The sequence below is a fragment of the Abrus precatorius genome, unplaced genomic scaffold (genome assembly GCF_003935025.1).
Source record: "Abrus precatorius isolate BTA unplaced genomic scaffold, Abrus_2018 Scaffold11, whole genome shotgun sequence".
NCBI lineage: Eukaryota > Viridiplantae > Streptophyta > Magnoliopsida > Fabales > Fabaceae > Abrus > Abrus precatorius.
This window is the reverse complement of record NW_020874303.1, coordinates 23,636,411-23,664,281: the sequence shown is the minus strand read 5'-3', so window position 1 is coordinate 23,664,281 and position 27,871 is coordinate 23,636,411. Positions and strand designations below refer to the sequence as shown.

Here is a 27,871-nt window from a genome sequence, read left to right as displayed (position 1 = left end):
ATATATTAAAATATTTGTATTCTAAATTGTAATATGCTATTAGTGTAATTTTTTAGTTACTTTTTTATAATCTTAAATAAATTGTTTTATTCAATAAATTTTTTTAATCACTATCCTTGAAAAATTCCTATTTTTTTAATTGAATTTGTTTATAAAAAAATAAGAAATTATTTACCATGAATTTAATTCAAAGTACATAATAATTCTTCCATAAAATTTTAAAGATGGATAACCCCTTATTTTTGTACTTTATAAATAAACTTTATTTTTGTAGGAAATGGAAAAGATGGCGACATCTTTTGGAGGAAAGCAGAAAAAGCACATAGCAATAAACGAAGACGACGACTTGACTTATGACGCAAGACGAGGAGTGTCAAGGAAGGAAACGAAACGACCACCATTTTCTACAACACAGTGCTACTACTATCCACCTTTTTATTTATCTTTACATTTTTTGTAAAATAAAAATAACAAATATAACTCATGCAAATTTCTGAAATCCCTTAACACCAAATAAAGAATAACTTGGTTTAAAATTTAAAATAATTTTTATATTTTTTAATAAAATATATGATTCAAACTAATTTATGCACATACTTTAATTATATTTAACAACTTAAAATGAATTTTATTAAAATTATTTATACTTAATTTTAAATTAACCAGACACTTAAATAAATACTTAATGGCAATTTTTCAATATCAAAATAGTTTAATCAAAAGTTGCTACTCAAGAATTAATTTTAGCCTGTTTTTAACTAAAAATTAGTTTTACAACTTTGGTGAGAACTAAATATTTTTTAAAATCAATAAATAATTTTTTATAATTTTAGTAAGCAAGCTTATGATAAGAAATTTAATAGAAATTTATATTATTATAAAAATTTAAAATAAAAATATACTTAATAAATTATGACATTTAAACATTTAATATCTTCAAATTTTGATTTTATTTACTTTTAAATTTTTAAATATAAACCAGTGTTCTATTTAAAATAGTGTTTATCTTTTTAGCTGTGGTGAAAATCTTTTGGGTTACCAACACTCTGTTTTACTCGATCAATGTTGAGCAAAAGGCGTGGAGAGAGAAAAATGATAATGGGTGTCAGTCTTCGGATCCTCTCGAAATTTCCAGCCTCTGTAACATATTTCTCATAAAACAAAATCTATAGTTAGTCAAATTCATATTTCACGAGTTCAATGGTTATAAAGCCTCTTTTGTTATCTATAAAGCCTCTTCAGTGCACGTACGACAGGCATAGTACGAGGATTCTTTCACCTTTCTTTCTTGTTAAGGAATCCATTTCTTGTGTACAATGTATTGTGCATTTTTAGGGGTCTAAATCAAAATCGGTTTTTGATCAAACCCTTTGCAGTGACTTGAGATTCTTTGCCAGGAAGGAAACACCATGAGTCGAATATCAAGGAAGAAGATGGCCACTTATGGTGATCATGGCTTCATAGACACTATATTTTCTTGGTCTCTTGAAGATGTTTTCAATGAAGATCTTTACAAGGACATGGTTTGTTTATCACCCTTAACTTCTTTTTCTTTTCTTTTTTGTTTTCTTGAGCTAAGCAACTTGTTAATGATTAACAAGTAATAAAAGTCACCCTTAAAGGCTTTGCTAATGTAAATATATTTGGTGTGCAATGCCTTGAGTTGAATGGAGTGTTAAGAGTGGGTTTAGTGCTGTTGTCCAAGTCTCATTGGATTGACCGTGGACCTTGACGTCACTGTTAATGGTTTTCGACCGCTTGACATGCAGGTCTGGTTCTGGTAGAATAATTCTAAAGTGGAAAGTGCTAACGCAGCACTAGTTGAGAAATCGAAAGTAGAAAAAAAAATTATTGGAAAAAATAAAAATGCGCCCACTCCAGTGATTTCCAATGCATCTTAGCATAATTTTCAATAAAAAATTATTATTCATTAATTCCCTAGCTACTAGTTAGCATGATCATTCTAAATCTTCCAACTTTTTATACCTACCAATCTTCCTAATTACTAAATGAAGAAAATATTAACTAATTTTTATTTTTCAAGGTAATAAACACATTTATTTTATTTATTTAAATACTTACTTTATTAATAGAGGGTTTATTAGGAGGATATATGCAAGATAATATACCAAAGCTTGTAACGTGTTTAAAATTTACTTTGAAGAATAGGTATTTTTACATAAGATTTTGCATACCACTCAAATAATATCGTTTACATTTTACCTTTTGTAGGTGAAACATATTGACCTATCGTTCAATTCAGTTGAGCATTATTTTGGGTCGTATATGTACCCGTTGTTGGAAGAAACTCGTGCACAATTATGCTCAAGTATGGAAATCTTATCAAGTGCACCTTTTGCTGAAGTAGTTTCTCTTGAAGAGGCTAAATCATATGATAAGACACTCTACAATGTTAAAACTGATATCTGGAAAAACAGGTTCTCTGGACATGGAAAAGATCTGTACAAGACATTGGTTGGAGATATTTTCATTTTGGCAGATTTTAAACCTGAAACTGTTAATGATTTACAAAGGGAAGGGAGAATTTGGACGTTTGTATTGTCAGATGGGATTACAGAGGAGGTTGACGATAATGATACTGAAATTATGTCCTCTTTTAAAGTTGCTGCATCTAAAGACATTGACCTCAACGAAGAAGGGCAAAAATCTTTTTTTATAGTATTTTTGACAAATATAATCCCCAATAGAAGAATATGGAATGCACTACACATGTCTGGAAGGTCGAGGCTAATAAAGAAAATTTTATGTGCAGGTGATGTGGTAAGAAAGTTAATTTCATGTTACGGTTTTAAGAAATGTTTTAAAGTTAATATACTGTAATAAAATGATGAGTTGTTGTCATCAAAGATTGTTCTTGTGTTAATCTGTATCAAAGCATATCACTGCAATAATGTTCTGGTTATTTTAATATTCAGTGTTAATTGTCTATTATAGTTATAGTGGGAAGCTGTTTTGCACAGTTTCTATTTATGTATCAGAAGATTCACACCAACTAGCTGAAATGTTTATAAATTGTAAATGAAATTTCCTTGTTAATCTTTGTGGAGACAATGTGGCACCTTTAAGTAGAACATATTTTGAAGTTTAATTGTTGCTACTAGTCTACTAATGGATATGTGCCGGGGCACAGGTCGAGGAAAGTTGTGACTACTGCTCTCTGGGGATGGATCTTCTACAGGATGATAGAAGATATCAAAGGTTATCATCAGAGTTGAATGAGTCCCAATATAAGGCAATTTGTGCATGCCTTTCTTCTTTTCACTGCAATCATAAATCTACTGTGGATCTCATTTGGGGTCCACCAGGAACAGGGAAAACTAAAACTTTGGGCACTCTGCTTTCTGCTCTTCTGAAGATGAACTGTAGGGCTCTTGTTTGTGCCCCAACGAATGTGGCCATTAAAGAAGTAGCATCACGTGTTTTAAGCATGGTGAGAGAATCATTTGATAGAGATTCTGATGCTTTGTTCTGTGCATTAGGAGACATGGTATTATTTGGAAATCGTGAGCGGCTCAAAGTTGGTGCAGACATTGAAGATATATATTTGGATTATCGTGTCAAGCAGTTAACAAAGTGCTTTGCACCAATTACTGGTTGGAGATATTGTTTTGCTTCAATGATAGATCTTCTTGAAAATTGTGTTTCCCATTATCATATATTCATAGAGAATGAGTTGAGAAAGGAGCAAGATCATGCTGATGATGATAATATATTTAAGACAAGAGATGATAACACCTTAGATTGTAGTGGGAAGATGTGCAAAACTTTTCTTGATTTTGTGAGAGAAAGGTTTCTTTCTGTAGAAGTCCCACTCACAGACTGTATTTCTATCTTATGTACTCACGTAGCCAGAAGTTACATTTTGGACCATAACTTTGAAGATTTGATTTGCCTTTTACGCTCAGTTAATTCCTTTGAGTCTTTGCTGTTTCAAAGTAATATTTTTTCTGAGGCACTGGAAAATATTTTTTCTCCTCCAGAAGGGCAACCCAGTTCTTTTGAGTCATTTGTGAGTGTTGAATACTTATTGTACAAAAAGAGAACTGAATTATTGTCTTCTTTATGTACCCTAAAAGATTCACTCGGTGAACTAAACTTGCCAAATGTTATGAACGAAGAATCAATTAGAGTGTTCTGCTTACAAACACCCTCATTAATATTTTCCACTGCTTCTAGTTCCTTTAAGCTGCATTCTGTTGCCATGGAGCCACTAAACATTTTGGTGATTGATGAAGCTGCTCAGTTGAAGGAATGTGAATCAATCATACCTCTACAACTTCCAAGCATAGACCATGTTGTTCTTGTTGGAGATGAATGCCAGCTTCCAGCAATGGTTGAAAGTAATGTATGTGCACGCTACTTTATTTTCAATATCCCTGGTTCTTACATCTCCACTTTTTGAAGCCTACAAAGATTTCCATTGCTAATTAGTAGTTATCCTTGTCTTGGTTCTGTCTAAGGTTTCTTTGGAAGTCGGTTTTGGAAGAAGCTTATTTGAGAGGCTGAGCTCACTAGGTCATTCAAATCACTTCCTCAAAATACAGTACAGGATGCATCCAGCAATAAGTTCCTTTCCAAATTCACGCTTTTATTTAAGCCAAATTATTGATGCTCCAAATGTTGAGAGAAACTACAGAAAGCAATATCTCCCAGGATCAATGTTTGGACCCTATTCCTTTATAAATGTAGTTGGTGGCAGTGAAGAGTTTGATGATGCTGGACGAAGCCGGAAAAATATGATTGAAGTGGCAGTTGTGGTGAAAATAATTAAAAATTGTTTTAAAGGTTTGTGTGAGCACGTGTGTGTGTGTGAAATCTCAGTGGTGATCTATCATTTTAATGCATTTTCATTTCCTTCAAAGGACTGTACTACTCAATAAAGAAGATGTTCATTGATTTCAAAACTACATAGTTGGAATTCACTTAATATTAGCAGTATTCGGAAAAATAGCTTTTTTCTTTTGTGAACATTGTTGACAGAAAGGTGCATGATGAATATACCAGAAATTTTGATTTGTTAAAAATAAAACTTTTAATATGCATATTTTGTTAATAGTAATGTACTGCATGCTTTTTCCCTATGCAGCATGGTGTGACTCCAAGGAGAACCTCAGTATTGGTATAGTGTCTCCATATGCAGCTCAAGTTTTTGCGATTCAGGATTTAATTGGACAGAAGTTTGATAGGCACAATGGATTTAATGTGAAAGTGAAAACCATTGATGGTTTCCAGGGAGGAGAGCAGGACATTATTATATTATCAACTGTAAGAACTAATCGCAGCACTTCACTTCAATTCATCTCCAATAACCAGAGGACTAATGTCGCTCTTACAAGGGCTAGGTAGAGTTACTATGTAGCATTTGTTTTTGCATTTTTTGTTTTTGCCCAAAAAGAGTTTGTATTTGCTTCTAGACAGGATGTAATGCTGGCATTTTGATGTTAAACAGGTACTGTTTGTGGATATTGGGAAATGAAAGGTGCCTAACAAATGAGGAAAATGTCTGGAAATCTTTGGTCCTAGATGCTAAAAAGCGTCAATGTTTCTTTAATGCTGATGAAGACAAGGAATTGGCAAAAAGCATCTGGGATACGAAGAAAGAACTGGATCAATTAGATGATTTGCTAAATGCAGATAGTTTCCTTTTCAAAAATTCCAGGTGGAAGGTATTTGTAATCTCATTCTCGTAAATTACTTATTGTTCTTGTTTTTCATATTCTTGTGTTTGACCTTTAGTTCACACTCATGCCTTCCATGTTTTTGCAGGTTCTTTTCAGTGATAACTTCCTTAAATCATTTAAGAAACTGCGATCAGAGCAGACTAAAAAGTCAGTTATTAGCCTCTTGCTCAAACTTTCCAGTGGGTGGAGACCCAAAAGGATGAAAGTGGACTTGCTTTGTGGAAATTCATCACGTATATTAAAGCAATTCAAAGTTGGAGGTCTCTTTGTTGTTTGTTCAACAGATATAGTAAAGGAATCAAGATATACTCAAGTTTTAAAGATATGGGATATACTGACTCTGGAGGATATACCTAAATTAGTGAAGCGTCTTGATAATATATTTGGAAGCTATACTGATGATTTTTTAAGTCACTGCAGTGAGAAATGTATAGAGGGGTAAGTGCTTTGAGTTACATCCTATTAGATATAAGCTGTTATAGCTAGCTGATATCATGCATTTTGCTTCTTTTCTAGGAATATGGAGGTCCCAGTAAGCTGGGAAAATTCAATAGAGATCCTTAAATTTAAGAATCTTGATAATAATGGATATGAAGCCGAATTAAGTGGTTGTGATCAAAGGATTTATGTTGAGAACTCAAAGGTTGAGGAGAGTTTGTTATTAATGAAATTCTACTGCTTATCATCAGCTGTAGTTACCCACTTGCTTTCCAATAGTAACAGTGATGAATTGGACCTTCCTTTTGAAGTATCAGATGAAGAGCATGAAATAATCCTCTTTTCTAAAAGTACATTTGTATTGGGTCGCTCTGGGACTGGAAAAACCACAGTTTTGACTGCGAAGCTATTTCAAAAGGAGAATTTGCACCATATGGCCATTGAAGCAAGATATGGAACTTTTAGTGCTTCAGTTCCCTGTTTGAATCATGATAGAAAATATGAAGAGAGTTGGACGGTGAATGACAGGCCTGTCTTACACCAGTTATTTGTTACAGTGAGTCCTAAACTATGTCAAGCAGTAAAACATCATGTTGGTCGATTAAGAAGGTATGGGACTTCTTGTATAGACTATGTTTGCTTTCTCCTTGTTAGATTAATGACAAGTAACATGTCTTGTTGAATTTGACATTATCTGGCTATCTTTTGATTAATCTCTCATGTCTTTCATATTAGTTGCCATTATCTGGTCTGCGTGTCTTTCATTTATCACTTTAATACTTGGATTGGTTGGAACTGAATGTTTACTTTGTCATATTGCATACGTGCAAACTTGTAAATAATTTATTGAGAGATTTTTGTATTTTTATATTTTCTCCATCTCTTATACATGTGGATTGTGGTATAAGTTTTTGTGTGGAAAGGGAACATGTGAAATTTGGAGTTCTTTATGAAGGGTCTAAGTCTGTAGGTGTGATTTTTTAAGTGCAAAGCGTGTCACAAAATGGAATATTTGAAGCTGTATTTATTGCTCTCAACCCTGATAATATAAAGTTTATGGCGCCCCAATAATTCAATTTTTACTGCATGAATTGCAATTTTTCTACTGAATTGCATGATATAAGGTATATGTAAAGTTTCTTCAATGAGATTTTTGTATTATTGTCTGCATAAGAAACTATGTAATGGTATTCAAGTTAACCATCAGAAGTCCTTAATTCTAGTTATCATTTTAGAATAACAAGTGCAACCCTTTTGAAATAATTATTCCTCATGTTTTTTCATTGCTTCACATAACTTTGATTTATTGCATAGGTTTTATGCATGGTTTGTTTGGAATTAAACATTATTATAACTTGTGCATACAGATTCATTTATGGTGACAACATTTCTGCTGAAAGCAATTCTATTGAGGACGACATTGATGTTGATACATCAATACAGTTTAAGAATATACCAGACTCTTTTAAGAATCTTCCTAGCAACTCATATCCCCTGGTGATAACATTTCAGAAGTTTCTAATGATGCTGGATGGGACTGTGGGGATTTCCTATTTTGAGAGATTTGTTGACCTATTTTCCAATAGTCAGAACCTTGGTGTAAGATCCGTTGCTTTGGAGTCATTCATAAGAAAGAAGGAGGTGACTTATGACAGGTTCGATTCATTATATTGGCCCCATTTTAATTCCCAGTATACGAAGAAGCTTGATTCCTCTAGAGTGTTCACTGAAATCATAACGCATATAAAAGGAGGGATGCATGCTATGGAATCCAGGGATGGTAAGCTAAGCCGTGAGGAATATCTTTCCTTATCTGAAAACCGTGCATCAAGTCTAATCAAGCAGAAAAGAGAGATCATATATGATATTTATCAAAGTTATGAGAGATTGAAGATGGATAGAGGGGATTTTGATTTGGCTGATATTGTGATTGACCTTCATCGTTGACTCAGAATTAATAGATATGAGGGTGATGAGATGCACTTTGTGTATATTGATGAGGTTCAAGATCTAACCATGAGTCAAATTGCTTTGTTCAAATATGTGTGCCACAATGTAGAAGAGGGTTTTGTTTTCTGCGGGGACACAGCACAAACAATTGCAAGGGGAATTGATTTTAGGTTCCAGGATATAAAATCTCTCTTTTACAAGAAATTTGTGCAAGAATCAAAGGGAAGCATTTATAATGACCAAGGAAAAGGGAAAGGAAAATTTTCTGAAATCTTTTTATTGAATCAGAACTTTCGCACTCATGCTGGAGTGCTGAAACTATCTCAGAGCACCATTGAGCTTCTTTTCCATTTTTTTCCTCATTCTATTGATGTTTTGAAGCCTGAGACCAGTTTGATATATGAGGAAGGTCCAGTTGTTCTTGAATGTGGAAGTAGAAAAAATGCAATTGTAACTATTTTTGGCAATAGTGGACATTTGGGTGGGAAATTTGTTGGCTTTGGAGCAGAGCAAGTAATTTTGGTACGAGACGATTCTGCTCGTAAGGAAATCTTAGAGTATGTGGGGAAACAAGCTCTTGTTTTAACAATTTTAGAGTGCAAAGGCCTCGAGTTTCAGGTTGTCATCATATCATCTTATCGAATTCATTGCTATTGTGTATGTTATGTCTTTTTAATGCTCTGCTGTGTTATATTTTCCAGGATGTATTGCTGTATAACTTTTTTGGCTCTTCCCCTTTGAAAAATCGATGGAGGGTGATATATGAGTATATGAAGGAACAAGATATGTTAGGACCTACAGAATTGAAGTCTTGTCCAATTTTCAATGATTCTAAACACAATCTCTTGTGCTCTGAACTTAAGCAGCTATATGTCGCTATAACTCGTACAAGACAGAGATTGTGGATATGTGAGAATACTGAGGACTACTCTAAACCGATGTTTGATTATTGGAGAAAGAAATGTCTTGTACAATTTAAAGAACTGGATGATTCGCTTGCTCAGGCAATGAAAGCTGCAAGTAGTCCAGAAGAATGGAGGTCACGTGGCAAAAAGGTTATTTATATAACTGACCATCACATTCATTTTATAGTAATAAATTAAATTAACACATGTCATGCCTTTTTTTGTTTCATTAGACTGAATCATTATTTTGTGGTGTCAGGTTGCTTATTGTATTTTGCTTTGAAATCAACATTATCTTTATACGTCATGAATTATATCATACTATTCTTGAATAGTTTAATACTAAGTGAATCATGCAGCTAATTATTTAGATGTTATACTTCTGTCCCGCAAATTTTTTTCCCTCCAAATGATATCATTGCACTTTGGCTGTTCCTTTGCAGCTTTATTATCAAAGTAATTATGAGATGGCAACAATGTGTTTTGAAAGAGCAGGGGACTCTTATTGGGAGAGAAAGTCTAAGGCTGCTGGTCTTTGGGCAACTGCAAACCGTCTGCGTGATTTGAATCCTGAGGATGCAAATGCAATTCTTAGGGAAGCTGCTGAAATTTTTGAAGGCATAGGCATGGGTGATTCTGCTGCCCAGTGTTTTTCTGATTTGGGGGATTATGAAAGAGCTGGTATGAACATGAGCTTTGGCATCTACATCAATATTTTTATCCCATATGCTGACGAATTATAACTATTTTACTTGTTTTAGAGTTTTATTTATTTTCTTTTTAGGAATTAAGACATCATTTTACAAAACAGTGAATTTATATCCTACATGGTCATGTCTTGTGCTCGTTGGCTGGTGTTAGCCAGTTTGCAGATTGGAACCTGCTTATAAAACAGAAAAAAAAAAATGAAAGAGGAACGATAATTTAACTAATGATTATAAAAGTTGAAACTCGTGTAATGAATACAAAATCTTTTACATGTGGACCTATGATATATGTACATGTTAAATACATACAAAGATCTGATTTTATATGCTCCTTTTGAGATCGGTCTCCTATTTTTACCTTTTTTCATTCAATTCAATGAAATCCTTTTTAATTTTCAATTTTGAATCTCATTTCCGAACAGTATCACAGGAATAAAAAAAACCCATCAGCTGTATCTTGCTTTTCTTTTGCATGTTTAATAAGCATTGTTGGATACTATAAAAAATCAGTTGACTTTGAGTCATTGGGACTATCTCTCACTATCCAGTTATCTTAAATACGTATTTTTAAACTGATGCCGTGCATAGCTTACCCATATGTTTACATTGATGTTTTTTTTTTAACAGCATGTAATTGAAATTGAATAAATATTTGTTTCTTGTTTTTGCAACTTTTTTATATATTTGTAGGAATTCTAGTGAGATGCATGTCTATTCCTTTTTAACATTTCTCAAATTTTTGTCGTAAGCCTGTTTTAAAGCTTTAAAAGGAAAATATTTTCTTTTTTCAAATCTCTTTCTCAATAAGCTGTAAAAAAAAAAAAAAGATTATCTCTCTAAATTAAGCTAATCCGAACACTCATTTTGTTAAACCTATTGTTTCTGTTAATGTTTAACTTTAAAATATTACCACAAATTTCAGGGACTACTAAAGTGCAGCAAGATATGAAAGGTTTATGCAGATGATAAAAGTGTTTATTTTGTACAAAGGGGAAACCCTTGGAAGGAGAATTTCCTTTTTTCTGTTCAGTTTTGTCATCAATAAAAAAATTTCATTCTTGTGTGCTGTATATATTTTATGCATTTTCATATTTATGATTCAATCGAATTTTTGAACTTTTAATATACAAGAGTAATCTTGTTTCTGCTGACATGACAGGGAAGCTTTATTTGGAGAAATGTGAGAAACCTGATTTGAAAAGAGCAGGGGATTGCTTTTATTTAGCTGGATGCTATGAAGTTTCAGCTCAAGTGTTTGCTAGAGGCAGTTTCTTCTCAGACTGTTTGAATGTTTGTGCAAAAGGAGAATTGTTTGACATTGGCTTATATTATATTCAACACTGGAAACAAAAGGAAAATGCTGATCATTGTATGGGTAAAAGTCATGAACTATACACAATAGAGCAAAAATTTCTGGAAAGCTGTGCTCATAATTACTTTGAACGTAAAGATACTAGATCCATGATGAAATTTGTTAGAGCTTTTCACTCAATGGATTTGAAGCGTGAGTTCTTACAATCTTTAAGTTTACTTGATGAGCTTCTTGTATTAGAAGAGGAATCAGGGAACTTTACTGAGGCAGCAAATGTTTCTAAGATGATGGGTGATGTTCTACATGAGGCTGATCTATTGGGAAAAGCTGGTAAATTCAAGGAAGCTTGCAAACTTTTGCTTCTCTATGTTTTTGCAAATTCTCTTTGGTCTGCAGGAAGCAAAGGGTGGCCCTTAAAGCAGTTTGCCCAGAAACCTGAGCTTTTGAGTAGAGCAGTATCATTTGCAAAGGAAGAGTCAAGCAGCTTTTATATGTTTGCATCTACAGAAGCTGAAATATTATCAAATGAGCATAATAAAATTTGAGATACTGAATCATTTGAAAACTTCTCACATATATGGCAGTATCAGAGGTGAAATATTATGTTGGTGGAAGCTTTTGGATGCTCATTTTCAGCTTAACTCCTCCAAGTTTGCCTGGCTAAACAGTGTGTTTGATGATTTTATGGAAGGAATGATGTTGAAGAATCAACTTTCTGTGGAGACATTGTTTCATTGTTGGACATGTTGGAAGGACAACATTGTTCATATATTGGAATATCTTCCAGGTCTCAAATCACAAGATATTCATGAGCACAGAAGTTATAGAAAATTTGCATTGAATTATTTGGGTGTTCGGGAGCAAACTTCTATTTTAAATGGCATTTATGTTTTGTTCATCCCTGATGCTAACTGGGTGACAAAACTGGGTGATAGATTTCTAAAGAAGACCGGAAGGCTAGCTTGTATTGATGTTGAAAATTTAGTTTCTGCTGCTCGGAGTTACTGGTGTTCGCAATTGTTGTCTGTTGGCACGGAAGTCTTGCATGTTCTTGATGCACTCTACAAGTTTTCAGTTAATAAACTTCTTTCCGAGTTTTGTCAATTCAGGTGTTTATTGCTTATCTATGAGGTCTCAAAATTTCTCCTTGAATCCAAATGTTTTAGCCACAGCCATGGTAACTTGAAAACATTGGAGAAATTTTGCAGAAATCCAATTGACTATTTCTTTCGCTATTCAGTTCCTCTAGACTGGAGGAAATCCCTGATAAAAGACATGGTTTCTCTTCGAACAACTGAGACTTGTCAGGATTTGGTTAAAGAGGTCATCTATGAAAACATTGATAGGAAAGATAGGCTGACTTATGGTCAAATTGGAAGGGTGGTAGCTATGATACTTGGTACAGCTAATCTGAAAAATGAATTGTATATGGACATTATGACAAGATTTAAAGATAATCCAGTCTGGAAAGAGTTCATTAAGAGCTTGCTGTGGAGTTCAGCTCAAGAAACTTCAGAAGGCAATGCAGCAGTTAAAGAGAAGCATTGCATGTTTAAGTTTTATGAAGCATTGCAGTACACTTACAATGTGAATTGGATCAAGGAAGTTGACTATATATGTCCCAGTTGTTATATGTATCTCATTGACCGCCTTCTGCTCTTATCATCATGCCATAAAGGGTTCATTTTTGCTACAAAATCATCTTTTATTGAATGGCTCATTCACCAGGGTGACAATTCCCTTTCAAATTTAAGTTTAATAGCTGACGTACGACCAGACATAGAAGATGTCTATAAATTCATTGCCAGAGTTGTCTGTGAGTCTCTTTATGATCAAAATAGCACCAAAAATTGGATTGGAAAATCAAACCTAGATGTGAAGAATTATTTTCCTTTGTTTGTTCTGAGATCAGTTGTTTCAATATGTTTGCTTCATCTCATTTCTGGGAAGCATTTGGAGTTACTTTGCCATCTGTTAGGGAATAGCCATGTGATGTCACAACTGCCATCGGAATTTCGTAATGTTCTTCGGAGAGGGAAGAAGCACCTGGGTTTGAAAGTCTTTGCTGAAGCATTTAAAATGATTGGCAATCCCTTGGTTGTTGCCAGGTTACGGAACACTTCAGAGATTTTGTGTCCAGATGCTGTGCATGTGGATTTCACAATATGTCAGCAAAGAGAGCTCGTATTACAAGTGTTGTTTCCGAGTAGAGTAGACAGTGTGGTTGTTGGAGAAGCTTCTGACTCAACATCTAAGGAGTATTCTTCAGTAAACTGTTCCAGTCTTTCAAATAAAAGCTCTGTTCCTGTTTCTGGTCAGACATCGGATAGTGGATTTAAATGTGATATTAACATGTCTCTGAGTGTTGACTGCTTCTGGGATATGTTGGAAAATCTACATTTGGCAGTTGATGAATTGTGTCTTAGTAAGGGACCACCTAATTCTGCAATAATAAAGGTAAGCCACATTTTTTTTACTTTGTGTTGAAATACAAAGTTAAAATGTGACTCTATCGAAGTTCAATGTATAATATATATTTTTTCACATCTTTCTGCCTCCAGGAGTTTTTAAATACTTGGATTGAACGATTGAGTTGTTTGATACATGGAGATGGTGGATTGTCTCAAAACCCTGCTAAATTTGAAAACAAAAATGAAATGGAAGAGATGGTGAGCATGCTTGATGAAACGAAGCAACTTTCTTCTGCATTGAGTGTGACGTAAGTTATATAAGTATGACTATTTAAATTTACTTATAATATGTAAAAGTAGGTTTAACCAAATGTTCAACCTGGCCAGTTCTTTAATTGAAATATTATTAAAAAAGTTTTAATCCATTTTAACAGACGCCGTATTGACTAAAAATTCGTTACACATTTTGTTGAATTATGAAATAGCGAAGTTATATGCAGTGCAGCGAATGATGTCGTTGATAATGTGTATAATGATCCAACTGAGAGTAAGTGGTGTTAGTAGTAACATTGGTGTGCTGTTTGTAGAATAATGGCCAAGCAATAACAACACATAACAAAAGAATAACCTTGTAAACACAAATTTAAAATATTTTAAATGTTATTATAAGATAAAACTTCATATGTAAATTAACATTCTTTTTATAATTTTGTTGGATTTAATCTTTAAAATTAATTTTGAACATTTTAAAAATAATAAATTTTATTAATATTTGTTATGTTTTAATTTGTTAAAAAAAATCGATTTTAATTATTTAAAATTAATATATATTTTTCTATAACAGCAAGTATGATAATGATGACAGAATTGGACAAGACAGTGAATATTTAATGGTGGGTTCAAGATTTTATTAGCGCATGAGAATCTTAAATTTCACCTTTTTTTCTAGCAGTGGTTGGATAGTGTCCAATTTTTCCACAATCCCATGAACTCATGTTGCCGACCGATGCTCTTGGAAAACAATAGTAGTATGTAATATTGCATGTTGTTATTCAAAACTATATGCATACAGACTATGATTCATTGATCTAACTCAATGAATTAAATTTTACGAGCAAATGAGTTGGAATTGATTATTTTAGTTTCATTTTTTTGGTTTGTTAAATGAATCAAAGCTTGACACATGTCTATTTTAGTTTTGATATTTATTATTCAAGTTTAATGTGTATTTTTGTTTATAATATTTAGAATCAAACTTTCATATATTTGTTTTAAAACTTTCAAGAAGCTTGGCACGTGATTTGTTTACATACGGTATTAGATACCTATTGAAATTTAGTTATAAAATTTAAGCATATAATATGAACGTTTCCCATTGAACTCGAGCATCTTATAAATTAAGAAATAAAAATCTAATTTATAAGAAAAAACAAAAAAGATAAACTCGTTTTTCTCAAATAGTCAATTTTATTGTTATTAAATTAAACTTCACGCTAACTCAAGCTGCATCCCTCCCCATGCATACACGTGCTCCACGAGTTTATTACTTATTTGTGTTCCACTTGTCCATACAGAGGACTACTATATTGATTTAGGATAAAATATAATTTATAATTTTATCATATTTCAACTTATTGTTATTACATAATTCCAAGAGTAATAACATAATTCCAAGAGTAGTGTTACATGTGTAATAAAAGTTTACAAAACTTTTTATTTTGTTTTTTTTTTATTGTCACATCATTCATTTTATCTCATGCTTTCCTTTTTTAGACCTCTATCACATGGGCAAATTTGATAAAAATGTTATGATATGTTGTTTTTGACAATAAAATCATGATCATGATTCACGAAAGCAGTTTTAGTCTTTTAGAGTCCATACACTATACATCTCACATTTCTCACTTTTACACTAAAAGTGTTAATTTTATCGTTTAAGATCAAAGTTAAATAATTAATTAAATAAAAACTTATTTAAAATGTTTATTGTGTTTTTTAATTTTAATATAAAAATATTTTTTTAATAAAAAATTGCTTATTCTTGAATGTTTAAACTTAACCTTAAGAAATAAGGTTAACAAAAAAATTTTATATACATTGTACATGCATAATATATATTATAATATTTTTTCACAAAAGTTTCACAATAAACAAAAATATATATATTATAATATTTTTTCACAAAAGTTTCACAATAAACAAAAATAATCTAGCAAAAGAAAAAATTTCTTTTGAAACTTTCATGCGCTTTTGCTACAGCGTTATCAATTTATTTCATGTAAAATAATAAATTTCACAAACATGTATAATTAAGGACAGATTTAGAGAATAAGAGTAGGTTCTGGTCTCCTTCGCTCCTCTCCCCAAAATGCTTTTTTATCTAATTCATCTGTTAAAAAATTGTTGATTATTTTATTTTTTATATAACATTTTATTCATGTAATTTAATTGAGATATAACATAATAAAATGTCTCATTAATAACATTGTTTATTTTTTATATTTTTTAATAAAATTTTAGCTTATAAAATTAGGACTTCTAAAACTAAAATATAAATATAATTATTGCATCGTCATTCACATCAACTATATATCATCAAGTTGAATATTAATAATTACATATTAAAAAAGATAACAAATTACAAATTGAGGAACTGGATGACAAAAAAATTAAGAGACTTATTTAAAAAATAAATTAAGAAAAAGAGTTCAAATAAAAAAAAATCTTGAATTTTTAAGAAATTAAAATTGTCCTTAAAAAATCATGAATTTTAAAGAAAAAGAGTTCAAATATATATTAAGATCTTGTAATAAATAGATAATTTTTTAGTAAACCCTAAATTTTTTCCTCGACTTTTTAAATTGAAAATTTTGCGTAAATTATTTAAATATTTGATGCTTGTAAACACTTTCATTGTGCGCATGTATTGCCTGTGTGGAGAAATAACCATGGAGATAACCCCCTCCCCAGAAAAGAAAAAGACAAACAAACAGGTGGAGGAATATGCACAAAGAAGCAAAATCCATGAATTAAAAAAGATATGCATTTTAAAGCACATGCTATCGCAATGAAATGAGGTCAATCATTGGGCAAACTATTACTCACCTTCATTTTAAATGAAACGAAAGAAAAATTATTCCGCTGTTTATGCATACCAAAGGAGCTTAAGATTTTCCATACCGTATTTCTCAAATGAAAAAATGTTAGCTACTTGCTCTCTCACACCCTTAATTATAAGTTAAAATTACAATAACAACTAAGTCTAATCCCACGAAAAATATTAGTTAAAATTAATTAAAAAAACCCATTTCCATCTCAATCTTTCTCGATATATAAGCAAGTCTACAAGTTTGTAACATTTTTTAGAAGAAAATCTGGTTTCTATGCATCAAGAAAACACATGAAAAGAACATGGGATATTGAGGCTTAGCAGAGTCGGTAATATCAGGAAATCATTTTCCAATTTCCTTTCCCAAACCAATTGGCTATAAGCTTGGAAGAATTGGTATTCAATAATCCATAGACAAATTATGTTGGAAAAACTGTTTTCTAAAATTTACTAAAATTATTACAATTATCATCATATACATAATCAGTTGGGGGAGGGAAAGATGCAGTACTATTCATAAATCAGCAAGATGAACTTGATAAGTGACACTGAAACAACAATATCCAATATTTACAAAGAAACATACAGAATAGGAATTCCAGGAGGAAAGGCTGGTGGGAAAGAGGGAGAGGCTGAGAGAACGGGAGGGAGAAGGGTGGGTGAGAGGGAGAAGGGGGCCAGGAAGGGGCCAGGAAGGGGCTGTGAGAACGTGAGGGAGAGGAAGAGAAGGAGAGAGCCATGCAGTTGGCGCCAGGGAATCCGTATCTACTCAACACACAGTTTGACAAGAAATCAAGCCGTTTATTACATGGGAACTACACATGGAGCACAAGTCATCATCTGTCTCCTCCAAAACAAAGTTACCAGCTACCCCTACCAAACCTCATTCAAAGAAGATTGATAACATGATAAATTTTAGAAAATTATGGCTAATCCAACCACATCAAGTTAACAGCATAACGGCATAGCCATGTTAGAACAATCATGGAATAAAAAATTGAAAGCACAAGTATCATTACTTCCACTTCGCAAGCCTTCACAAAAAAGTGTGGTGGAGTTCAATAGAACTCAATTGTCATCCTTTATTTCCCTACCATTCTAAACATACAAACAAGTTTTACACCCACCCAATACTTAAAAGAGTGGCATAGCTAAAGTAAAATAATTTAACTCAAGTGCAGGTAAGGATAACAAAACCCCACACAAAGATTACACAGCAAAATCTCGTGCTTGCATCCACCACCCTTATTCCAATCGCCAAAAAGACCTCAAATTATTACTCATTATTATTATTGTTATTCTCAGCTCTCGTCGGTACCAAACAACTTCATCCTTGACAAAGGGGTCCTCAAGTATCCATCAACCTCAAATTTCTTGGGACTCAACTCCCTGTACTTTGCAAACTGGTCCCTAGCCTCATCGTTCTTATCAAGCAAGCTATAAATCATGCCCCTACAAAAATAAGGCCTGAAATCACTAGGGTCCTCTTTTGTGAGTTGGTTATAAATCTCCAAAGCTTCGTCAACGTTCTTCTGCAGAAACTGAATCTGAGCCATAATCAACCTCACGTCCCTCGCTTCCTTCGCCTTCTTCTCTTCCTGCGCCACTCTCAGCGCCTCTTCCAACCTCTTCATCACCGCTTCCCCTTCCCCACACCGGTCCATCAGCAAAGCGTTCTCAAACAATGCCTCAAACCACAACGGATTCGACGCCAAGACCTCCTCGTAGTACCCACGCGCCGTCTCCAAATCGCCGGTTTCGCTCGCTAACCTCGCCGCGAGAAACTTCCAATCGGCGACCTCGGGTTGTGCGGAGATCAAGCGTTTCAGGATCTTCAGCGCTTCCTCGTCGTCGCCGAGTTCGAGCTTCTGCTGCAGCAACGACTTGAGAGCATCGACGGCTTCGGAGTTCGTTTCGAGGAATTCGGATAGCGGCGGCGTCGTTTCTTCGGCGAGTGGTGGCGGAGGCTGAGCGCGTGCAGGTGAGGCGGGGAATTTGAGGGCTACGGCGGCGAATATTGCGGCGCCGGCGATGGTTTTGAGGATGGGCGCGTGGGAGGAGTGATGGGCGCTGAGGGTGAAGCGAGGGCGAAGTGTTGGAGGGAAACGGAGAGTGGAGGGAGAGTGTGGGTTTGTGGTTGTGGGGTTGGGGTTGGGGTTGAAGGGGAAGATTGAGGATGGTGCAGTGGCCAGCGTTGAAGACATGGTGGAATTAGGGTTTATGGAGAGAACAATGCTTATTGCAAAGAAGAAGATAGGCGGGGTTAAGGACTTTTGTTTTGGACTTCTGAGGTTTCAACGTCGCAACTGAATGGTTCGGTGGGTAGGTGAGGAATAGGGGTCGATCGCACGAAGTGCTACTATTTAGACTAAACCTCTTTATTTTAGTTATGATAACATTTGAATTCAGTATTTTAGTCTTTAAAAAAATTTAAAATATTATATTAATTTTTAATTTTTATTTATTTATTTATTTTAATTTTTAAATTTATACTTTGTTAAAAAAATATTATTAACAGAAAATGACTTATTACATTAAGTGTCATTTTAAATATTTAAACATAAAAAAATAATGTTATTTAAAAAATGAATGTGATAAAATATTTTTAATCATCAAAAATTGGAAACATGAATTTAGATAATATTTTTTGTGAGATTATAACATTTATATATAGAGTTCTTTATAAATATAATCTTAAATATTAAATTATTCTGTTCCTTAATACTAAAGGAAAAATATCTTTTTGTATAGTTATTAAGTATAAACACAACAGAGTCACAAAATTATTAATTAAATATGTCAAACTTTTTTTTTTCTGGCATTGGGCATGACTAGTATTAGGCATGAAATAGAAGTAAACAAGAACCACATTAGAGTCAAAAATTGTGATGGGAACAATCTGTTATATGAAGAAGTATTGAATAATTATCACATTAAAGTAGTTGAAATTTTGCTACAAATAGATCTTCGTTATTCCTTTTCTTCTAATAAGATTCCAATATCAAGGTTGAATTAGTGTCTATGAAATTGTTAGTAAGTGACAATAACATTTCTCCTTTTTTGCTATTACTAAAGGTTAATAATGGCTTGAAATATGTTATTATAGAGAATCCTCTTCTTAATGATAGCTCTGAAGTTCTTTAGGGGGCAACAACTTTTCAATCAAACTCATGCATAACAATGTTATTTTTAACAATTAAAGGTGTTTGTCAAGTTCATCTCTTTGTTATTATTTCTTAATAGAGTTTGAGTTTAGAGATTAAAATAAATGATGGCGAAAAAAATTGGAGCGTGATATTTTAAATTTTTTAAAGATTAAAATGCTAGAATCAAATTTTTTTCAAGGACTAAAACGAGAGTTTAATTTTTACTTTTAGAATAAAGTCATCTTTAATTTTAAACTAATTTTATATTAATAAAGAGAAATTAATGATTTAAATAAAAATTATATTGATATTCCTTTAATAATAAGTATTTATTATTTATTTAATAAATTTTTAATATATAAAATAATAATTATTGTTAATTTTCTAATAGTAATAAATAATAAATTATTAATTTAAATAAAAAATATTAATATTTTGTAATATATTAAAAAAATTACAACTGTTAAACTAAAAAAAAAAATCAAATATCATTTAAAACTATAGCAAACGCATTTCTTATATTTATATAATAATTAGTGTTTTATTAAAAAATTATATATTGTTTCTAAATTAAATTATTTTAACATCTTAAAGAATAAGAATTATTTGCATATTTTTTAAATAAATTAATAGATTTTTATTTATTAATATAAAATTATTAATTATTATTATTTCATATGTAAATATTTTTTTAATTTACTAAATACTGTAAAGCTTTTTATAATTTTTATATTCTTTGTTTATAGCTGAAGTTAGTCGAATTAGTTGAATTTAATAACTTATTATAAATATTATTATCAATTTATTCATCAAATTATATACTTTTTTAAATAAATTGAATTTATGAAAATTTATATAAATAAAAAATATTTAACAAATTTTTTTATAAAAAAAGTTTCATTATTAATATATATATAATATTATATATTTATAAATATTTAATTTATCTAAAATTTATATGAATGATAATATTAATATGTAACTTTTTATTAATTAAATTGATAAAATTTAATATTTATAAAAAAATTCAATAAAATATTTTTATATTATAATCCTGTTATGTTAATTATTTATTTTATATATTTATTGTAAAAGAAATTGTTATATCTACATAAATTCTAAGATTTTCATCAAATCATAATACATTATTTTTAATATAAAAAAATATATTGATATTATATGAGAGAAAAAGATAGTGATATTCTATTTATATAATACGTCATTTATATTACCTAATAATTTTTTATATAATTTAAAATTTATCAGTTGGATTGTTAAATTATATAATTTACGTTAGTAATTATATAAATTAAATTTTATATAATTTAAATATTTTTAAATACAATATTTAACATTATGTATTTATATATATTTAAAAATATATTATATGTTACCATAAAATAATATGATAAAGTAGTTATTAATTTATTTTTATATAAAATTTATAAAATTAGTTTATTTAATAAAAAATTCAAACTAATTATTAAATAGATAAATTTTATATTATATAAAGAAATTATTAAGTAACGTGTTTAAGCTTAACACTTATTTATGTATAACGTTGTAAATGCATTTTTTAGTAAAAAATAAATTTATCTGAATAAATAACAATTTTGTAATGTTAATTGCAATGCTTATAATATTAGAGTAAAAAAATTAATTTCAATGAAAATTAATGCTAAAAACACATAATTTTCTATATTTAAATTTAGTAAGAAAAAATTTCACTGAAGACCATTACACACATGAAGAAAATCTTTTTTGATAAGTAAATAAACAATAGATGGATATGTTTAATGAACACAATTTACTGAAAATCTTTAAGGATTGAACTGTGAACAGTGAACTTACAAGGACTAAAGATTTATGTATTAATTTATCAATAAAAGAAAACAATGTGGTTAAATTTATTAAATATATAAAAATTAATCCGATATAATTTCTTCCCTCGAGATTTGAGGTATGGATAAATAATTTTTTTTAAATATAGAAAAAAATATAATTATACGTAATGTTACAAATAATATAAAATTTTAAAAATAAATGCTAATAATATAAATTTTAACGTATTTTTTAATGATTAAAATTATTAAAAATTATAATAATATAAAAACTTTTAATTTAAAAATAAGAAAATATTAAAAAATCACACGATTTTTATAATTTTAAATAAATTTTAATGATAAAAAGTGTGTAAAACATAAGTCTCTAACATTCATATTTTTGTATATTTAAATAATAAAATTTTATTTATTAATACTAATTCTTACATAAAATATGCTTAAACATAATAAATAAAATTACAATAAATACTACAAATAAAGACAATAAGTATCTTAAAAAATAACAATATTGGTCACGAAATTATTAAAAAAAATAGTAACTTAATTATCATTTTAACATTTTTGTTATATATAGACTAGATATATAATGTGAATTTTTATATTAAAAAAAGGAAAATTACTAAAATAATGATTTTTTATTACTTTTTAAAAAAATATTAATTTATTATTTTTTAACTATTGTTAAATTTTGATTTTTAATTTTTTTAATATTTAAAAAAATCGTTAATAACATTTTTTGAAACTTTATAAATTTTTATAGTTACATATTTTAGTCTTGATGGCGATTTTTAAATTTATATCTCCATAATTTTTAAAAATGCTATTTTTTAATATATATTATTCTTAAACATGATATGAAAAATAATCCATATAATGTCATTGAAATCTTAAATTGACATTAGCAAAAAAAAAATAAAATCTTAAATTGACAAAATAGAAACTTATTATTTCGATTAAAAATTAGTTGTAAATTATCGTTACACTTACCTTGCATCATAATAATAAGGAGAAATAGAGGAAAAAATAACTTGGAAAGGGTGAGAGAGAACGAGGTCCGGAACAGATAGCAAGAATTTTTGGAGCTCCAAACCAGATCGGACTCCTAGCTAGCTCCTTCCACGCGCCGCCGTGCGCTCTCAAATCTCCCGTCATCTCCGCCGTCTCAACTGCCGGCCTTCTGATCTGGTGCGTTCTATTTGCCCCTTGTTCTGAGCTGTTAAATTTGCGATTTAGTTCTTTTGATGTTGATATTGGTTACTTCGATCCTCTTACGAGGAATTTCTGCGCATAATTAATTAAAATCACTTTAAAGAGAGACCAGATTGTTGAACATGTATTTCAATTCACATTCCGTTTCTCAATTTATAGATCCTAATGGTCTTGATGCTTTTGTTTTGATTGGGATTAATGACAAGTAAGGGATCTTAATTTCAATCGATTACATGTAAAGGGTTCTAGATCTGTGATTATATACTATTTACTATTTAGATTAGAAGCATTCGTAGATTGACTTAGAATTACAATTTTAAAGTCGAGGTTAGTTTGGTTCCCATGAAAAATTGGGGCAAATTATTCAGTGAAGAGTTTTGCATGAAAAACGCATTGTTGAGATTCTTACTCTTAATTTTAAGGGAATACAAAATTGATCCGTAGTAATGAATGGATATGTTTCATACATTTTATTTAGAAATGAATTGCATTTAATTGTTCAATATTATTTACTGTTTAATACCTATGGCTAGTTGACAGTCTCCCCATCTTTTTATATCATATTCAGTCATACCAAATGGCCAACAGAGTTCAAATTCCTACCAACAACTCAGCACTTATTGCCATGATTGCAGATGAGGTAAGAGTGTGTCAATGTTGTATGTGCTTTCTTCGAGTATTGACTGCAGAACATCAGATATGTGTGTGTTTGAGATGTATGCCCTTTTAGATTTTCCTTGGAACATTTTAAATTTCAGTTTGTGAAGGTTGAAATAATTATTGAGGCAATTTTCTTTGATAATCATTATTCACTATCTCCACTTCAATTTGTAGCTTGGAAAATTGAGTTTACCGAGTTGAAATATGCTGATTGTTGCTTCATGAGAAAACATTGTTAAGTAGTTTATGAAATACAGAAGTTGTATTGTGTCACATGATCATGTTGTCTAAAAATCAGGATCTGGTACTGAATAAGAAAACAAATTTCTACAGATGTTCATTATCTTAGCTAATATGTTTTTAAGATTGCTGCAAGAGCAAATTGCAATTTCTTTGGAGACCTTTTTGGCTATCAGTTTAGTAGTGATTATGCACCACCAAAGATTAATTAATTATGAAAAATAATACTATTTTGTGTGTTCCTGGCGTATAAAAATGTAAGGCTTCGGATTTGATGGGTTAGGCTTTAAGGTTTCTTGAATGGTTCAGACTCAGGGGTTAGAGAACAGTGGATTGAATTGATAGGTCATTGGATATATGAAGGCAAGGATTGTAAGCCAAGACGGTTTAAGGAGACAAGCTGATGACAATTCAGATGTTGTGTGAGCTGCTAATTTGGCTTTTTATGATTTGACAGCTCCTTGGGTATATTCAAGCAAGAATTACCAGGAATTGGTAGAAGAGAGTGAAATATTAAGGTTGTTCCTCATCCAAAAAGATTAGATCTGTACCTGATAAAATTGAAGAAAATAGAAATTGTGTGAAAAAAAATAAAATTAACCCAGGTGTCACACTTAGGCCCTGCATTTGGTTTGATTGCATTGATCACACAATCAGAGAGTGATCTGCTGCCATAACACATAAGTTGATTGCTATTTATATTTTGATAGTTAAGTGCGTCAATAAAAGAGGAGTATAGGACATGTCAAAACTTAGGGGTTAGTAGTCCTAAACTTCAGCCTCAAATTCAATTACCTCAAGTCAGACATCCAGCAACTAACATACATAATGGAACCCCTAAATAGAGATTAAAAAAAAAAAACTACAAAGTAAACCCATACATTGACAGTTTGACACAACTAAATTATTGACTTAACAACCCTGACAGCAAAATGCTGAAATATCGCATTAGCTTAAAATTACCATTAATAATTAAAAATAGACAGTTGTCTAATCTTTATAAGTAAAAGCAAATATAATGTAATAAGAATTGTAACATTACAATTAGCCACAAGCAAATCGAAATTAATTAGTGAGATATTTTATTTTTAAGCTTATATTTTTAATGTTTTAATGATGACATATCACACACCACTTCCCCATTCCATTATAGTTGTAAATTTTGTAATTTGTATTCATTCTGATTAAAATGATTAACACATCCTGAAGGCTTATGGCTACTAATTTATTTTACTCAGGATACTGTAGTTGGATTTCTGTTGGCTGGAGTGGGAAATGTTGACTTACGTAGGAAGACAAATTATCTCATTGTGGATTCAAGTATGCCACTGAACTATATTTTACTCACTATTTTGTAATCTGTGTGTATGATTGGTATCAAAATCCCCTAAACTACAATGTTTTTCTTGTTAAATTGTACATCATGAAGTAACTCCTAACCTGCTTTACTACCATCCAAATTGTTATAAATACTCAATAAAAAAAATATGCCTATGGTCTTTTATGTTCTTATAAAGGTTTATCTTCAATTGAAGACATCATAAGAATATTGATGTACTCATACTAAATGGGATATGTGGAGGAGTAAAGGGCTTGTTTGATTTGGATCTTCTTTTATTTTCACTAATATTGTTTGTTTTCACTCTTATTTTCAAAGATTTTTATAGGTTATTTTCACCATTTCCTATACAAATATTTAAAACAAGAAATGAAGTAAAAACAACGTAGCATGTTTGTAATTATTAGTGAAAAAATAATATTTTTTACACCAAACAGACCCAAAGTTTCTATATGAAAGTCCTTGTTCCTTATCTGCTGCAGTACATGTCTACACAAAGGATAGAGAATACAATTTTATAGCCTAGATCCTCGTAAGAAATTTACATATCATACTTTTGTTGTGCATGTGTTATTTTTTTTTTTTAACTTTCTCACTGGTTATTAATGGACATCCTAGCTATGGGGTTGATTTGATTATGTTTTTGTTTTATCTTGACTTTGATTTTCAGAAACAACTGTCAAACAAATTGAGGATGCGTTCAAAGAATTTACAACACGGGAGGATATTGCAATTGTGCTGATTAGCCAATATGTAAGTCACATTTCATGGCTATAAAAGAAACGGGGCTGGCTGTTGTGCACCCTCATGTTAACGAACACTATATCTGCAGTTATTAGTTCCTACTCTCTGAATCTTGACCATATTATTTCCAATAGCCCATTTACCTACTGTTAACTATTATAGTTTAGCAAATTTCCTACTTTAAAATCGAAGTTATTGTTGTGAGAATTGAGAACCCCTGGAAGGAATCTATTTATATCCACTACAGTAATCTGTTTCCTCACATTTGTTTCAATTATTGGGTCCCTTTTTTTTATTTGTCATTCAGCCATTATGGTACCGTAACTGATATTCGAAAAGTGTTTTGTGCACTTTGTTCTTTTTTCAGCATCTTTTTGCTCATTCGTCTTATTAGCTTGGGCTGTAACCACCCCCCCAGTTGCCTCCACAAAATCAAAATCGTGTACTTTCTTTCACTGTGCAGGTTGCAAATATGATAAGGTTTTTGGTTGATAGTTATAACAAGCCTGTTCCTGCAATACTTGAAATCCCCTCAAAAGACCATCCTTATGATCCTGCACATGATTCGGTTCTTTCGCGAGTAAAGTATCTCTTCTCTACCGAATCAGTGGCATCCGGGAGACGCTGAATTCCCTCTTTACAGTTGCGGCTTTTTGGGTGTTTATTGTTTTTCTTTGTACATTATGGTTAATAATTTCTTAATATTCATGAGTTCAAGGTAGCTTAAATAATTTGTGCTGTCTGGGGATTTACCATTCCTGTCATACAATTTCTAAAGATGGGCGGATATTTTAGTGTCATGTCAGACTCAGATGAATGATTAGCTTGAAATGTGCACTTATATCGTTGCTCACTGACTAATTTCAACCGTTTGATTGAAGCTTGTATGTTGTGGCATGTGGTATGGTGTTGTTTGGCAATGCCTAATGCATTGTTTTCGTCTTCCGCAATCGCATCTCTTCAATCAGACGCATAAGTTGTCACAAATTGGTTAGTGTTGTTAGCTTGTTATGATGGACTAGCGTCGAATTTATTCTTATTTGCTTTGTAATACGTAGTAAGAAAACATGGATATTAAAAGTCATGGTTAACAATAAATTAATCAAATAGCATATATGATCTTCCAAATTTCATATGTTGAGTTGAGCTAGAAAGTTGAAATTCTGATAACTACGAAATTGCCAAAGCTTGATTGTATCCATTGGTTCAGATGAGCTACATGTTTGGTTAGAGCTAGAATGGGTTTCTCGGCATGTGTTTAAGTATTTACAGATTTTATTTTCGATGATTTAAATTTTATAAAATTAATTTTTTGAGTTAAATGGAGTTTAAGTGAAGTAATTTTATGTTTAAAGTTTATATCTAAAAAGTTATTTTAAATCATAAAAGAGAAATTAAATTAAGGACCAAATTTGTGTAATAATAGGTGATTTTGGTATTGTTTGGTAATCTTCCCAATAAAGGGTGGCATAACTAGCCGAAGTGTGAAAGTTTCAATATCGTACATAAGTTTTGTTTTTAATTAACTCATCTAAAAACATTCAATATTTTGCTTCTAGCCTTCTACTCAAATGGAATTTTGATACTCATCAAAAACTCATTTATGCGTAATGCCTAAACATCATGTCATTCAAGCAAAATCATGATTAAGTAAGATGAATGTGCATCTGCTACGGTTTTAAAAAAAGCATAACGACTTCTTTTTTTGTTTGGGGGGAGCAAATGTGTAAAAAAGAAGAAGCAAATGTGTATTTATTATTGCTGTTACTTTTTCTTACATGCATTTGTGTCTGAATACCAGCCTTAAAAAACTAAAAGAAATGCATAATAATTTTTTTTTTTAAATTACAATAAAATTAGAGTGTTCTCTGATGACTTGTATAAGAATAATTATATATAAAGAGCGCGTACGAATAATGCAAACATATTCCTTTGGGACTCATAATTCTCATCTATAAAATTATTGGTAGGCCTGACTTTGATTTAAATAGCAAATTTATTTTATATATTTGATAGAAATGGAACATTTTTATTAATATAAATTTTGAAAATAATCACTATTATTGTTTAATAAAATAAGCTAGTATTATCAGACTTTTTTTTTACTTATAAATTAACCGTATAAGTACTGAATAGAAAATAAGAAAAGTGATTA

At 31.0% G+C, this 27,871-nt stretch overlaps 3 protein-coding genes and 1 pseudogene across 3 annotated transcripts; 3 read left to right on the top strand and 1 right to left on the bottom strand.

The window, feature by feature from the left end:
- The first annotated feature begins 286 nt into the window (after positions 1–286).
- LOC113855867 lies at positions 287–11,675 on the top strand (annotated as a pseudogene).
- A 1,079-nt stretch (positions 11,676–12,754) lies between these two features.
- Positions 12,755–13,737, top strand: LOC113855866. Its single transcript, XM_027487497.1, has 3 exons — positions 12,755–12,830; positions 12,974–13,471; positions 13,576–13,737. The coding sequence occupies exons 1-3, from the start codon at positions 12,801–12,803 to the stop codon at positions 13,735–13,737; spliced, it is 690 nt and encodes a 229-aa protein (XP_027343298.1). The 5' UTR covers positions 12,755–12,800.
- Positions 13,738–17,509: 3,772 nt separating this feature from the next.
- On the bottom strand, positions 17,510–18,852 carry LOC113855271 (protein SLOW GREEN 1, chloroplastic). The gene has a single exon (XM_027486841.1). It carries the CDS (start codon positions 18,736–18,738, stop codon positions 17,836–17,838), a length of 903 nt encoding a protein of 300 aa, XP_027342642.1. The 5' UTR covers positions 18,739–18,852; the 3' UTR covers positions 17,510–17,835.
- A 3,685-nt stretch (positions 18,853–22,537) lies between these two features.
- Positions 22,538–26,557, top strand: LOC113855411 (V-type proton ATPase subunit F). The gene is made up of 6 exons (XM_027487044.1): positions 22,538–22,647; positions 22,679–22,709; positions 23,302–23,373; positions 24,872–24,953; positions 25,643–25,725; positions 26,180–26,557. Exons 3-6 carry the CDS (start codon positions 23,311–23,313, stop codon positions 26,342–26,344), a joined length of 393 nt encoding a protein of 130 aa, XP_027342845.1. The 5' UTR covers positions 22,538–22,647; positions 22,679–22,709; positions 23,302–23,310; the 3' UTR covers positions 26,345–26,557.
- Positions 26,558–27,871: the final 1,314 nt, after the last annotated feature.

Coding starts and splice junctions, on each gene's coding strand:
- LOC113855411 (XM_027487044.1), top strand. CDS start 23,311: ATGGCCAACAGAGTTCAAATTCCTACCAACAACTCAGCACTTATTGCC. Junction 23,374..24,871: donor TTGCCATGATTGCAGATGAG/GTAAGAGTGTGT, acceptor TATTTTACTCAG/GATACTGTAGTTGGATTTCT. Junction 25,726..26,179: donor TTGTGCTGATTAGCCAATAT/GTAAGTCACATT, acceptor TTCACTGTGCAG/GTTGCAAATATGATAAGGTT.
- LOC113855271 (XM_027486841.1), bottom strand. CDS start 18,738: ATGTCTTCAACGCTGGCCACTGCACCATCCTCAATCTTCCCCTTCAAC.
- LOC113855866 (XM_027487497.1), top strand. CDS start 12,801: ATGTCTATAAATTCATTGCCAGAGTTGTCT. Junction 12,831..12,973: donor ATTCATTGCCAGAGTTGTCT/GTGAGTCTCTTT, acceptor AAGCATTTGGAG/TTACTTTGCCATCTGTTAGG. Junction 13,472..13,575: donor CTAATTCTGCAATAATAAAG/GTAAGCCACATT, acceptor TTCTGCCTCCAG/GAGTTTTTAAATACTTGGAT.